We start from the raw sequence: 15003 nt of genomic DNA, 5'->3' as shown, positions 1-15003 counted from the left end.
GACACAAGGGTTATCGATGTGTCAGAAACCACAAAGTGCCTGCGAATGGTCACATAGGAATTAAGGCTTCTCCCCACAAAAAGGTGGCAGGATCCACAGCCCAACTGAAGTGCATCTACACCAATGTATGCAGCATGGGCAACAGGAGGAGCTGGAAGCTATTTGCAGCTGTGGAAAACTATTATATAGATGCCATCATGGTGGGATGACTCTGCTAAAATGAGGGATAGCATCTGAGAGGGATAAATCTCTCCCAGATTTAAACAGAACTTGAATCGGGCAGTCCATGATCTCTGTCTACTGTGTCCTGAAGCAGTTTCTCCTTCTCATGCTTGGGCTTGATACCACCTCCATCATGTTTTCTGGCCTGAGCCTTCAATATATTGCTGGCCTGGCTGGGACTGTGTATTGCAGATGCCATGCTTTAAGCACATTCACAAGCCGATTTTTATAGGATCAGAGCTCTTGTAAGACAAAAAGCATTCCTCCAGCCAATTTCAAAATCCTTCATCTTTTCTTCAGGATTTGGGGGATGTTGGTAGAACTTAGACAATTTTGGAAATAGTGACCAGCTGAAGCATTTCTTGCAGTGTCAGCCTTAAAATGTTGCTGGTGTCTGGATTTGGTGGACTTGGCATCTCTTGAAAAAGGCGTTGCAGGGTGCAGTGTGTTTGCTCCCAGAGACGCCAAGATACCCTTCATAACAGCATGCATGTCATTTTGGCCAAATTTTAAACTTTGTTTCTCCATGTGACTTCTATGTGGCTTCAGTGGAGAATAATATCAAGTTTCTAAATTGCTATGCAACATGTTTTTCTTTTGTTGAACACCTGTGGTTTCAGTGGAGTTTGCTGCATACTTTAGTACCAAGTAGGAGAGCCCTTAAAATTTTGCCTTTTATGGCAGGTTATTCTCATTTTCTTTTTCAAATATCTGCTTAAAACAGATAACTGGATGTCTATCTAATCTATAGGCCTTGCTATACCTACTTTCTTAGGTATATTTACTCTTTACTTTCAATTTGAAGGCCTTTCAGCAGCCGAAGGATGAAGAAATTCTTAGAAAAACCTAATTCAGAGTGTAACATATATTTTCCTACTGCACCTAACACTGGAAAATTGGGCATTGTGCTTCCTTAAAAAGGCAATAAAATATCAATACTACAGAGTGTACTGGCGAGTCCATCTGGAAGCAAAAAAATTTTATGTGGATTTGGCAAGTTTCCCAGTCACTGCTGGAGATGCGGTTTTCTGAAAAAGTGAAAAACACGTTTCCAGTCAATACATGACTTTCCCCATCAGATGGTGCTCGAGGACAGATTTATTTGGCATTTCATTCTTCAGCAGACGAACTCTCATTAATACAACAGAAAGGAAGTCTCCTCTACAAGCTGAAGTTAGATGGCCTTTTAGAAAGATCAGAAAGTGCTATTATTCTTGTTTTTTCTTTTGCAGGATAGGAAAAGGCAAATCTCCTGACTCAAACCGCAGCAAGAGTTGAATGCGGAGGGTGACCTGGGACACAGTTTGTGTCACCTGCTGCTGTCATTGCTACTGAAAAGGAGAACATCCAGGAAAGCAGCTCACAGAGGTGATGAGGGTCTGACCCAGTAGTAGTGGAAAAGAGCCTGAAAAGGGTGGGACGAGCAGGAGTAAGGAAGGGAGAAAACATTTGCAAGGAGACAGAATCACAGATTTGTAATTCTGCTTCACTGTATAACCATGCTGGAGATCTGCCTCGATACTTGTATTCTGTGGATCTCAAAGTGCTTTGTAAAGGTAACAATGTGCTAGTGTGTTTTGAAGCTCCGGGAACTTAAGACCATATTTCATAAAAATGACCTCCAATTTGATGTGCTTGTACTATGCGGCACTCACTTTAAGTAACAATAATCTGAGCATGCACTGTACTAATGGACAACCAGCAAAGCAATAAGGTTGCTGAAACCTACATTCATTATTTAAAATTGTGCCATAAAAAATGACAACCATTTATAAAAAGGCAGCTTTCCCCAGATACAAGCCAATCGCTTGGTCATTACCAGCACATGAATGAGAAAACTCCACAGGGAGTAAACTAAATGTTGATGTGCAACATTATACATTTATTTATTTGGTCAGATTTCAGATGGGCCTGATATAAAACATCTAAACAGTCTGATATGCAAGGAGGACACAGTTTCAACCTGAAATCCAAACTCAAGGGTTTTTTCTTATTCATAAAATAAGATCATCCTGATAATGTAGTGACAGAGTACTTGCTGACAATTTTATTAATGAAACGTATTTTCCTCTTGAAAGACAAATGTAAAAATATTTGTTTTTAAAGCTTGTTGGCTTTGTTTGAACCCAGTTTTATTTCTAAACAGAAGATGAACATTGCCTTCTACAAAATCATTTGTTGAAAATAGCCATGAACATTTGACTGAGATTTCAAGGGTTCACCCTCTACAGCTTAGACTTTGCAATTGACACACAGCACAAACTTCCATAGCTGGAATGGAGGAAAAAGTGTAGACGACCTGTGCCAATAAAAGAGTTTAGGAAGGTTTGACATTTCAAATACATACATGAAATAAATATTCTGGAAAAGCTATTAGAAGAAGTAAAGTCTTAAACCCACATTTATAAAACTAAGTCATCAAACCCACCCACAAATCTTTGAAAATCTACCCTGTGATTTTAAAAGGAAATTCTGATTTTTAATAGTTATTTCAAAACAAGTTTAAATAAAAAAAAGAATCTTATTGCCCACAGATTTAGAAATGTGCTAATGAAAAAGAAAAGTTATGATTTCACAGTGTACATTCTTCAGTGAAAGTTATCAATCTTGTAACAAGTAGAATGAAAATGATTTCTGCATTGTGCTGAAATGTGTATCTGTGCTAAAGCAAGCTCAAAACTTAAGACAGATTAGGTGGGACAGAAAGTGCAAATTCCTGAGAGCTACAGTTAAGTATCATTTATTTTAATGCACCCTCCCTTCCCATATGCACTCAAACGGCAGCCATTTACACTAGGATGAAGAAGTCAATGTTTCTTATGGGTGTTATTAAGGTGCTCAGTGACTTCAACTGATTCCAGGGCCTCGCTATACTACTTTTCAGTACAAACAAATCAGATGGAACATTTTCGTTCCTTGGAGTGCATAGCTCAGACAAAGAAAAGATTATCTTTCCTCTTTTACAGACGAGGAAACAAAAAGTAAAACAAGTTGACCAGGATCACAAGCGTGAGTGAATGAGCTTTCTTGAGCCTCAGTGGTCCCTGACTCAAACAGACTGCTCGCTTTGCCTACATGCAATGCTCTGCAACTATTCTACTGCTATGCTTGCACTGCAACCAAGAAACTAAGGTGCAAAAACCTGTTTTTAATAAGTACATTATTTATCTGCTTGAAGTTTTCTTTTTTTAGGGCTTCTGGTGTCCTGCTAGGTGCTCTCAGCTCTTGTTGACATTACTGAAAGTCAAGGTAATTCATATTTCCCTTGGTGATCCTCAGTACCTCGCAAAGGTAACATATTGCCAAAAATTCAGAAAGTAAAAATTCAAGCTACTCAGGTCTTGTCTCTGTTACAACTCTTTTCTATAAACTGCATTTGCAATTCTGCTCCTACAGCTTATTCCTTCTCTTCTTCCTCTTTTGCTGCATCACAGCTCTTCAAACAAACTGCACTTCAGGAATATATTTATTCTTCTTACAAAGTCTATACGATAGGTGCATTGTGCAATTTTCAGTGTTATTCATAATAAAGCTCTGGTTAAAACAAGTATTATTTGATTATAAATAAAATCTGAAATGATTCAAAATTTTTTTAAGAATCCATTCATCACCAGACTTTCAACAATGATTTTCAGTGGATAACTGGGTATTGAACAGCATGACTTAGTTCCACAAGAGATGATGTGATAAGGCACATTTCCATCCTGTCTTACTAGTGGAAATAAAGTAATTAAAGCATTGCCTTAAGTTATTTATAAAAGAGATTTTTTTTTTTATATATCTTCAGCTCTGCAGTTGCTCCAGTACTGCTTTCACTTAGTTGATGGCATTGACTTTACCCAATGGAAGTCGTTAGATCCATATTGAGGCTTTTCTTTTTCTAATGGATCCCATAGTCTGATCAGATAGAATCCTAATCCAATATGTCCATGGTCGATTACCAATAGTTTTCTTTTTGCCATGTTCAGTACGTCTGGTTCTCAGGCTTGTTTCTCTGCCTCTCCCCTTGCGATGCCTGCCTAACTAACCGTGGTGGTGGCATAGGTCTTGCTGACTCATCGTCTGCAGTCAAATCTTCTCTGCTCAAAGTGCCAAATCTTGGTCTCGTCAGCAGTGGCTGCCTGAACCCAATGGATGGCTGAGGTAAGGCACTTGGCTCCTGCTGCTCTCCTTGGCCATCCTGGCTCCCGTCAACTTCATTCTTCCACTCCACCCTAAACTCAGGCAGTGGCCTCTGCTGTCTCAGTCTCTGGTCTCTCAAGATTTTCCCTGCTCTGGGTCTTAGATTGAGCACTGTGGTAGCAGCATCCATCTCAGAGTCACTGCTGTCACCCACTGTTAATTGAAAACAAAATTAAAATTTTAGGTGCAGAATATTACTGTTTCAGGAATATTTGAAAAACAGTACACTGAGCACTAGCAGCCATAGAAGAAAGATTCCCCATGTTTCCTGAATTCAGTGATTTCTGATTAGACTGGTAATAGACACTTAACTCTGCCAGGACAGAGGATAGATTTGACTTACAAACATCCCTCCCCACAAAACTGTGCTCTTCAGAAAACCCTCACTCAGCTGCTCCTTAATCACGAAGTTCCCCCCGTTTGAGTTGACATTTCCCCAGTTCTGGCTCTGGACATGGAAGAACATGTCTCTCTCTGAGCTACTTAGGTTCTAGTCCCTGCTTATGTCCAAGCAGGATACAAAAATAAGATTTCTCACCCTCATATCCCATGAAATCTAATCTGAGGTTTTCCAGAGCACAACATGTACAGGGGCTCTAGAAAGTTGACTTTGGAAAAGGAGTGTCTATACTCCACCAAGCAAAGGATCTCCCAAGGTCAATGTACAGACGGGAGGAAACACCCCGTCCTTAATACACCTGAATGTACTATATCAAAGAAAATCCACAGGGCAAATCTCACAAGTTGAAAGTGCTGCAGACTCCTTCACCCCATCACAGCGGGGTAGAAAATGGTCAAGGGAAAGCTGGCATAATCATTAAGCGTTAAGCTGGCATAAGCATTCAGGAAATGCTCTTAAATGACCACTACTGGTTGGGTGAACCAAGCTGGCAACTTTCTGGATGTGCACATGTACATTTTCCGCAGCAGACTTATTTTGAATTGATAAATATCTTCATCAAAACTTGCACACTTCAGTCATTTGATATTCATTTTAACAATCATTTAAGACTGCCTCAGATTTATTCTTAGACTTAAGTCAGATATGATATTTTAAATATAGCAAAGACTTGTGTACTGTGCCAACTGTCATGAGAACATCTTCCACTGGTAGCCTACATTTTATTTCTTTTAGAAAGGTGAGGAAGAGGTCAAAAAAATATATCACCACATAGTTGTCCATTCATCCAGATAATTATATATCAAGGAGGGTCTCTGTCAGACTGTGTTTGCAGGCTTTTTCCCCCCTAAATATGTCAAATAATGTATTTTTTGACAATTGAATAATCTGGAGGCACATTTCCTCTTTAATTCTAGGTGACAGTAGGTGACCTCTGCAGACATAACTACAGAATAAAAGGCATCCTACATTGAGGAGAGCAAAAATGTAATTATTAACAGACAAAAGCATGGTTTATTGCTCAATTAATTTGGAAAAGTGGAAACTATGGGGGTGGGGATCAGGAAATTTTAGAGACTGTGCAGAGATTTAATCTTCCCAGCAAGAGATCTTGATGGTTGTTTGTCATGAAAGGAAACACTCCTGAGGAAGTGAGGAAGGTATAAGCATGGTAATGCAACCGGTAATAATCAAAAGTAATATATAGAATTGGGCAAAGTTTTCACATCAAATGGTTGTCTTAATTTTTTTTTTTTTGTTATTAGAACTCAAGAACTCAGATATCAAACATTTGTGAGTTTAGGCAGAAAAAATAATATAATATTTTGGTAGCAAACCACAGCATTTTGAGAAGTTCTTCATGAGAACTACAAACCAGATCTCATGTCCTCATTCTCCTCTCTGGTTTGGTACTCAGAGCACTGCCCTTTACCCTGACTTCCATGAGAAAAGAAACCAAATAAGCCTATAATCCAGAAGGGAGATCTGGACATTATGGAATAAAGACAAGGAGAATATGCCATGGCACTGTTTCTGGTGCAGAAATGTGTCAGGCTGCTGCTTGCTCACATGAGGAGATGTGCTGGGAGGACTACACCACTACAGCATTTGAACTGAGAAAGCCCCACAAGACTCTGCTTGCTGGGCATTTCTCTACACTCAAATACCTGTTTTAGAACCAACCACTTTTAATGTTCTAAGACCCTTGCTAAACATCCAAAACCTAGAAATATGCTATGAAGCTATTAACACTAGAATGAAAACATGTACACATAAAATATTTAGTATTATTTATTTGAAAATTAATATGCTGATTTTTCTACGTCATCCCTGGAGAAACTTGCCTTCTAGTCAGGCAAAGGAGCAGAAAATTTTTCATTACCTCTGGAAGATGTTTTATTTCTCACTCGTAGTTTCTCTGGGAGTTTAGTGTTTTTAGGAAGCGAAAGGAATCTTTTTGTATTTGCAGCAGCCTGTGTGCAAAGGAATATGAGAAATGTTAAGCTACTGCAGACTGAAGTAGCTGCATAATGCATGTTAAGATACACGACTGAGGCTTGAGCAGGTTTATGTAGCCAAAGAGCTGGAGATTAGCTAATATGTGATCTTTAACTACACACTCAAGTTAACACTGATTGCTGATTGACGTCTGTGCTAACTAAGGTAAAGACCAAATAAACTCAAGCAGCTTAATCAAAGGAAAGACTACTGATATGCCCTCTGAGATCAAAGTTAATAAATCTATGCTCTCTAACCTCAACCTTACCTGTACCGATTTTCCTAAGGAAGCAAATGCTGCAAACATGGCATCACTACATGCAGCTCCAGTTTGGAACTTTTTATTAGTCAGCTGCAAAAATCAGGTTGAAACTGAAGCTCAGGCACTAATTTGTATTCTGATCCTGCAAGCACTTTATACATACAAATGACTTTATACAGTTGACTAGCCACGCTGGTGTTGATGGGGAAGTTAGGTACCAGCATGATCATTTACCAGTTCAGCCAATAAAATCCTTGTTTTCCCCAGACTAAACTCTAAAGGCTGTGGGAGCAGAGCACACCTCATACTTCCTGGAACATGAGAGGTACTTTCCAGGACAGACTGCTTTTTTTTTTTTTTTAAAGCCAAAAGTTTCTCAAGGCCATTCTTTCTTACAAAGATTTTTAAAAACCTTTACAGTCTACCAGCTCTCCTCTGCTTGTACCATTCATTGTTGCAATTCAATGGGAACCTGAAAGGAAAGTTATTTTCCACGAGAGATTTTTCCACTTTGGATATTGTTGTGCTGCTTAGGACCACTCTGCTTCCCTCTGTGGTGGATTTACACAAGGATAATTACTTTCAAAATTACTTTTAAAAAGCTGGTGGATACCCTGTTTCTCTCCCTGCCCCAAAAATGTCTCAATCCTGCTGAGTCTCTTCATTATTCCACCTAGTAAATCATTTAGTCGTATGACAAAGTATGCAACTGAGGTTAAGAGGAAAAAATAATTCAGGAACAGATTTATTGTCACAATTAACACCATAGTAGCCCTGATAATGATCACAAATGAGATATAGCGCTTATTGGATCCATCATTCCAGCCTCAGCTGCTGAAGGGCAACTGTATCAATGAAGACAACAGTCACTAATTATTTCTGTAACAGGAAAATACATATTCATAGGGTGCTTAATTTCCCTGATACCTAAAATGGGAAGATGATTTGGGAATGGGAAGATATGAAGCTGATTCAGCTTCTCTGCTGAATCTGTGTGCTCCACTCAAATATGGTCTGAAGTTTACAGTGAAGGTATTGCACGATTGTCTCAGAAAGCCAAATATTACCATGCAACACCATTCCTTGTAGGCAGAAGGGGTTTTCCTATTCTGTGTCAAAACCTGAAATCCTGAGTACATTTTATGAAAGATCCCACAACATTTTTCAAATGAAAAGCTCATTCTGACTGACTCAATTGAAAGTTCTCTTTCCTGTATTTTAGAGCATACTGTAAGAAGTTTTGTGTATCTCAAAATCATTTTTGACCTTGATCATCCACTCTTCATCAAAATACCAATAGAAAATACTGACAATACCTTAGAAGTACACTGTGTACAGAGCTTGTTCAGCAACTCTGAGCTAAAATTATGTCAGCAGATCCCACTCCCATATCACGTTCTACAAGACTGAAGCTTTGCTGAGAGGGTCAACAAGGAGTCCATGTGTGCAACTCAAAGTGTAAGTAAGTAAGTGTGACATTATATGTGCAGTTGTGTTCCAAATCCAGGATTTATTTTTCCTGCGTTTCAGAAGATTTTTTTTCTGCACGACATTTAGCTACAAAGAACTGCTTTTTATAAAACAATCAAAATATGAGTACCGGTCTTTCTCTTGACAGGCTGTTTGTTTTCCTCAGGCTCTCCCTAAGGCTGTGCCGGCGACGGATCAGAATTTCTTTGGCCTGCTTTTCATTTGCATCTGCAGCCAGGCTATGTCGGTTATATGACATTGTCTGAAACATAACAGCAGTGGTCACACTCTGAAAAGCCTAATGTCAAATGCATTGAACTATGTACACAGTGCAAAACAGGCTTTTTGCTTTAATGTTTTAATAAGCATCATAAATCCTGGTGAACACATTCATATTGCAGATGATTAAGAGCAAGAACAGTGATTACGCCAGCTCCTTCACAAGCACCTTTTTCTGTTTGTCACCTTTTTTTAACCTGCTGATATTTATAATGAAAGAGAAATAGGAAAAAGCTGGCTTAATACAGTGTTCACCTCCACACTGTACTAGCTCATTCAATATGTCAGTAGCAGATGAACTTTTGAAAGTGATGAGTCACCTAGGGGAAGTCATTTTTACCTCCAGCAAGCTGAAGCTCACTCCACTTTTGAATGTTTTCCAAGGACTCAGGCATTCAAACTCTTTAGCCCCAGGAGGATAAATGTGAAATGTCCTTTTGCTTTTATTTCACTATTTTTCCAGCTCATCACCTCTGCTCTTAATACAAACAACTTCACCACTGGAGGCAAATGGGAAATCTAATCCCGTATCAGGAAGTGACCAAAATACTGATATAAGTAGACAGCGTTGGGTTGAATTTGCACCTATGATCCGCCTTAAATAATGTAAGTAGATTGCAGCTAATATGACAAAAACATTAAGCTGTATCAATAGTATAATATCAAGTAAGCTATTTACATAAAGGAGTATGAATATGTTTCTGTACTTATGAAATGATATGGATTCATAGGTAATAGAAGTAAATAACAGCGTTAATTATTGTATTATGGTACAGCAGATGTACTAGTCCAAAGATATGTTAGGAAGGTAATCCGTATATTCAAAGAATAGTGGGATATTTAACTATGCAAAACTTCATCCTTACTCTATGTCGTATTTGGTAGAGATTCTTTGTTAATATTTCCCGCATATTTTCCATTTCAGTGGGAGAAAGCGGCTTTATCTTTCCTTCATGATATTCACTGTGGCAGGATAAACAAAGAAAAATAGAGGAGAGGGGGAGAGAGAGAGGAAGAATTTTATTTTTATGATCAAAAATTACATTTGAACTATTTCCTTTGTTAAGAGTTGGAAACAACATTTCAAAGCAACCAAGGAACAGGTGAAAACGTAACGTGTAGGCATGAAATCTTGATCGCATTTGAGTCATTGGTAAGGCTGAAAACTCAGCCTCCAAAATTCAATAAAAATTACATTAAATTGTAAATGTGATAAGGTATGTTTCAAAACACCCCTCAGGCTTCCCTTGTAGCTATCTGCAGCAGATGGGCAGGCACTGATTCAAATCCAGCTCCGCTCTAAATGGCAAATCAATGCTCCCCTGAGCAGTTGCCCTTGTAAAATTACACTCCAGACAAGCACAGCTCACCAAGCACTCCATGTGTGAGCTGCAGGCAAAATGCTCTTATTTCATATCTGCTTAATCTACAGGTGACATTTGGGCACAAAGTGTCCCAAGGTAAAGCAAGCATCCTGCCTACAGACTGGGCTGTGAAATAAATTACGTGACCCAGCTGAAATGCTTGGCCACACTGGTATTGCTTGCTTACCTGAGAGACACTGAAGATGGGACCTTGCTTATCATTCCACTCTCTGCCATTTCAATGGCATGTTTGATTTCCAGCTTCTTGTATAAAGAAACAATGCTGGATTTGGGCTGGTTCTCCCGGATTAGAAGTCTTCGCAGGTATTTATTGTCAAACTTTTTAAACCTGTATGTGAGACAAACCAACCCATCTACTTAATTTTTAAGTGCATATTAAGGAAAGCCAATATACTGTAGCTAATGCAACTCTGAAGGCGTTTCTTACCTGGGAATGTGTCTGTTCATATTAACAACCTATGGCTGAGTAACATAAAAAAGGGTCAAATTAATCTTTGCTTCAGTTAGATAGTCTTAACCTGTGTATTGGTTGATACATTAATGGACAGTCTCCCTAGTTAACATTCAGGTATTCTGTGTTATTAGATAATATTTTTAATTCTCCATTTTCTTCGAGACAAAGAGAACATTAAATATTTACTGTAATAACAAATACAAGGTCTAAATTCACATCACTGCTTTTTCTTTGAAATTTTAGCCTGCTCTTGTAAAACTTTGGAAGTTCTCTCTTTCTCCAAAGCAACTACAACCCTCTTGGATGCTTAGAGAAAAAGCATTCATTACAGCTGGGGTGATTTTGTTTGTCAGAAAGCATTTAGCCCTCTGGCCATTCTGAAATTATTCTTGAATTGAGGTCTGAAGGTCATGAAGAGGTGGGACCCTCCTTTGTTTCGTAATCTGTTCATTAAAGATTTCACACAGACTGAAGGAGAACCAGGCTGAGTAAAGAAAAGTTGTACCCATGTCACGCATCTGCCAGGAGTGTCCTCACTGTGCTGCCCTCAAGCTATTTGGAGAGGGCTCTTCTCCACCCTTCCTGATGGTGCTATTTCTCTTTGTATAAAACACTTAATTCTTGTTGGAGCAGTGACTAGAAGGTGGGTGAGTAATGCCCACGCTTTGGGTCTAAAAGATTTGGGTGTAAAAGAGCGTGCTCCTGAGAAAAGGGAGTTAGATCCAAACAAATGATGATGATGATTCAGCAACAAAAATGAAACATGAATTATTCAGGTATTGCCAGTAGTAATCTTCTTAACTGACACTAAGTCTTAAATAATACCATCAAGAACTGTGGAACTGCCTGCCACTAGCATGTCTCGTACCTCGTGCCAGCTACTGCCTTTATCTTTCTAGAGAAAGTCCCAAAGCTTTTGTATGTTTCCCATCAAACAGGAAACTAACCCCTCACTTAACACTGCAAAGACATACAATTTGTAGGAGGAAAGCCGGATGGGATGAAAGGCTCTGCAGAAATACAGGAAATGCTCTGAAACAGAAACAGGGAAAGGACACACACCCTCAGGAGGTGCCATATTTCACCCTGGGATCAGAGGGCTGCCTTTCTTCCCAACTGGAGATTTTGTTCTACTTGCTTGTGGTTTAGTAAAAGACATTGTTTTGCTGCTTTCCCTTTGTAACCCACATGTTCTAAAAACAACCATCCACTTTCAAGAATAAAATGCTGAAAATGAAATATGATGCCCAACAGCCTTCATTTGCTGCTGCTGAGGCAGTTCAGCCTCTCTTGTGTAACAAAGAGGTTTAAATGCCATTCTTACTTATCTCTCCAAAAGTTGTGACCCCAGTGTCCACATACATCTTCAATTCCAGTCTTCACATGGTCAAAGAACTAAAGGGAAACATTGGTTCATTACATAAGCTTATAAACGTCACCTGGCTTGCCCTTAGACATTATTAGTTTCTAACTCACTTCAAAACAAGCACCTGGACAGAATTCAGGACAATGCTTCAGTTCAACTAAATGCAGTCTAAGCAAACTCAGAGATGGACTCTGATTTTGCCCCTGGAGCTTCCTTTAGCTCACAGCCCCAAAAGGACAGAAGTGAGCTGCAAATATCCTCAATGTCAATCTTGCTGAGCTTCTGCCTGAATCTGAAGGTTTTTCCCGTATTTTTACTTCTTTTAAGTTCCCCAACCCCTCAAGGCTATGTCTGGGACCTCTCCAGGGACTTCCCCAGGCCTGACAGTGAACCAGGTATGACTTTGTGGAGGAGACAGCTTGAGTGGGCAGCAGCTCCCCACATCAGCACTGGCCCCTTGGGACGCACAGGACAGAGCTGAGATGCCCAGCATCAGGTCCTGAGCTCCTATTTCAGGGAACCATGGTCTAGCCTCACCTCAAATCCTCATCACCTAATATTAGAAACACATTTTTCCTCAGCCTATTATGAATTACAAAAGAGTGAATCAGTTCAGCTAAGATCTCACTTGATCCCCAGAGGTAGCTCGTTTACTCTTAATCCAAGTACTATAGTAGGGTCTCTTAAACTCGGGGGAAATCCTGGTACATACGTTCAAAGTATAAGCTCTAAAAGGACAGACTTTTAGATGCCTAGATTGACTTCTTTGCTGATTGTGGCCCTTATTATTCCTCATTTTTGGAAGTCCAAGCCACCTGCCATAGGTATGCTGCAAGAAGACATATATTCAAGAATATATATGGCTAATAAACTTCAGTAATTGGAGATGTACGCATACCAAATACAAATCTATAAAGAGGCTGATGATGGGAGAGTTAAGTAAATTTAAGAGTGTTTAGGAGTTTGCATTTGTTTAATTAAACTAACCCAAATGCAATGTAATATAATTGCCTTGGCAAATGTTTCCTAATGTAACAAATTTCTAAAACAACATGTATCTCATAATGTGAAGCAAACTACAGAAATTTAATTTACTTCAAGAAGTGAACAATTAAGAAAGTGAAGATTCAAAAACAGTGATACGTAATAGTGCTGATTTTGGTAATTGTCAAAAGTTAAATATAAGCTTTACAGTTATTGCGTTTATAACAGCTAGCAAACCTAAAAGAGCATGTGCTTCTCTGTAATACTGTATACTGAATCCTTGTCTTACTGAAAGACACCTGGAATTTCATCTGTATGAGGGTTTCATCTATGACACTGAAGCTGCAACATACCCTGTTATAAATTTCTTCACTGACAGCAGGCTGCTTTTTGTTTGACCTTTTGACATCAAGAAACTCCACCAGTGGGCGAATTGTTATTCCCTGTAAAGAGAAAAAAAAAAAATGTTCTTTCCATAAACATAAAGAAAAAAAAAAAGAAAAAGCCTTGCAGTCTTTTCCATCTCTGCCAGAGCACTGAAAATGACTGTAGATAGCTTTTTAGCTCTGGATACTCCTTCACCTTCCTAACCCCAAAATCCAGCCTAACACAGTAATTGTAACAGTGAATTTACTCTTGTCATCAGCAGGTATTGCACTTAGCTAGGAAGTCCTTGTCATACCACAGACTCCACTAATGCAACAGAAGGAAGGAAGGGGCTCTCTAGAGCTAAGAGGTCCAAGAGGGGCAACCTGGCAAATCCCATGAAGAATACATCGCTTACCGCATCCACAGTATTTTTAAACTTGGTTTGTTGGATTTCTTTTTCAGTTCTGTTACGTATTAGAAAAACCCTCACTTTTTTCTGAATTAATAAATGGATCCCACATCATTCCAAAACAAGCAAAAAAAGTCCTGTTTTACTGACTACTTCCAAAACAGGTACTCAAAGATGTGTCAACAGTAGCACTAAAATTTCTATTCAAGATCATGATGCTAAGGCTTTTTGTAAATCTATGCCTGTGCCTGACTATTCTCAGAAAAAGAACAGAATGTTTTGGCTATCCCAGAATGATATAATGGTTTTGAATAATTATTTGTGGAAGAATTGACATAATTTGTTTATTTGTATAGGTGCACTGGCACAGGGGAGGGGAATGAATCCTTTACGGTGTTGAAATCAGACCCTACTGTCCCAGGCAACCAGGTCACATATTTCTTCTTGTAAATGAATCCAGCTTTATCTTAAAAGTAGTTAGGTTTCTTTGCTCCATTGCTCATACTGGAACACTCATCCTGAGCTTCATTGTTCTGGTAATTAGAAAGCTGCTTCTTAATTGCATCATGGTCACTTTGTACCACTTTGTTCTTGTGCCAACATTTGTCTTTTTAGTTTAAACAGTGTTCCTCCTCAGGTGTTCACTCCCTCATATAAACATTAATTATACTCCCTCTTCTTCATTTTGCTAAGGCTAAGGCATCCTGGTCTCCTTTCACATGACAGGCCTACCAGTTCCGTGATCACTCTAGAATATGACACTATTCTCTGATGGAAATACCTGTCTCAATAGGTCTTAAGATCAGATATGCCTTTCTTCTGTCTCCATGGTATCAGTGGCTTAAACTCTACCCCATTATCAACTAGTACGCTTGTGGTTTTTTCCCCTTTCTATTTTTTTCCAAATGAAAGGTTCTCATTTCATAAGAGAAATCCCTAGTAAGAAAGCCTAGCAAGATGTTTGCACTCACTACTGTTAAATTTTATTCTGTTTCTATCATATTATCTCGCAGTTATTCTCCTTTCTACATAATACCCCATCTCAGTGGCACCCTAAGAACACTTTCCAAAGCCTGTAATCAAGAAACACGAGCAACAAAAAATTCCTGTGTTCATGTGCTATCGTCAGTAATGAGAATATTAAACAAAACCTTTCCCAGGAACCCAGGTTGAATGCTAGAGCAGATGTCCAGAGAGGCTGGGGAATCTCCAACCATAGAGAT

The 15003-nt window shown here is 39.0% G+C and overlaps 1 protein-coding gene across 1 annotated transcript in view; it reads right to left on the bottom strand.

Annotated features, from left to right (window-relative positions):
* Nucleotides 1–2083: 2083 nt before the first annotated feature.
* SLC9A2 (solute carrier family 9 member A2) overlaps nt 2084–15003 on the bottom strand; it is a 33074-nt gene continuing 20154 nt past the window's right edge. The window contains exons 6-12 of the mRNA XM_030477249.1: nt 13356–13445; nt 11977–12047; nt 10365–10526; nt 9680–9776; nt 8665–8796; nt 6687–6777; nt 2084–4557 (exon numbers count right to left, since the gene is read on the bottom strand). Of these exons, the coding sequence (XP_030333109.1) occupies nt 4187–4557; nt 6687–6777; nt 8665–8796; nt 9680–9776; nt 10365–10526; nt 11977–12047; nt 13356–13445 (1014 nt within the window). The 3' untranslated portion in view covers nt 2084–4186. The remainder of the gene's footprint in view (nt 4558–6686; nt 6778–8664; nt 8797–9679; nt 9777–10364; nt 10527–11976; nt 12048–13355; nt 13446–15003) is intronic.

The sequence above is a fragment of the Strigops habroptila genome, chromosome 2 (assembly GCF_004027225.2).
Source record: "Strigops habroptila isolate Jane chromosome 2, bStrHab1.2.pri, whole genome shotgun sequence".
Classification (NCBI taxonomy): Eukaryota; Metazoa; Chordata; class Aves; order Psittaciformes; family Psittacidae; genus Strigops; species Strigops habroptila.
The sequence above is the reverse complement of the archived record's forward strand: the minus strand, read 5'-3'. Positions and strand labels throughout refer to the sequence as shown.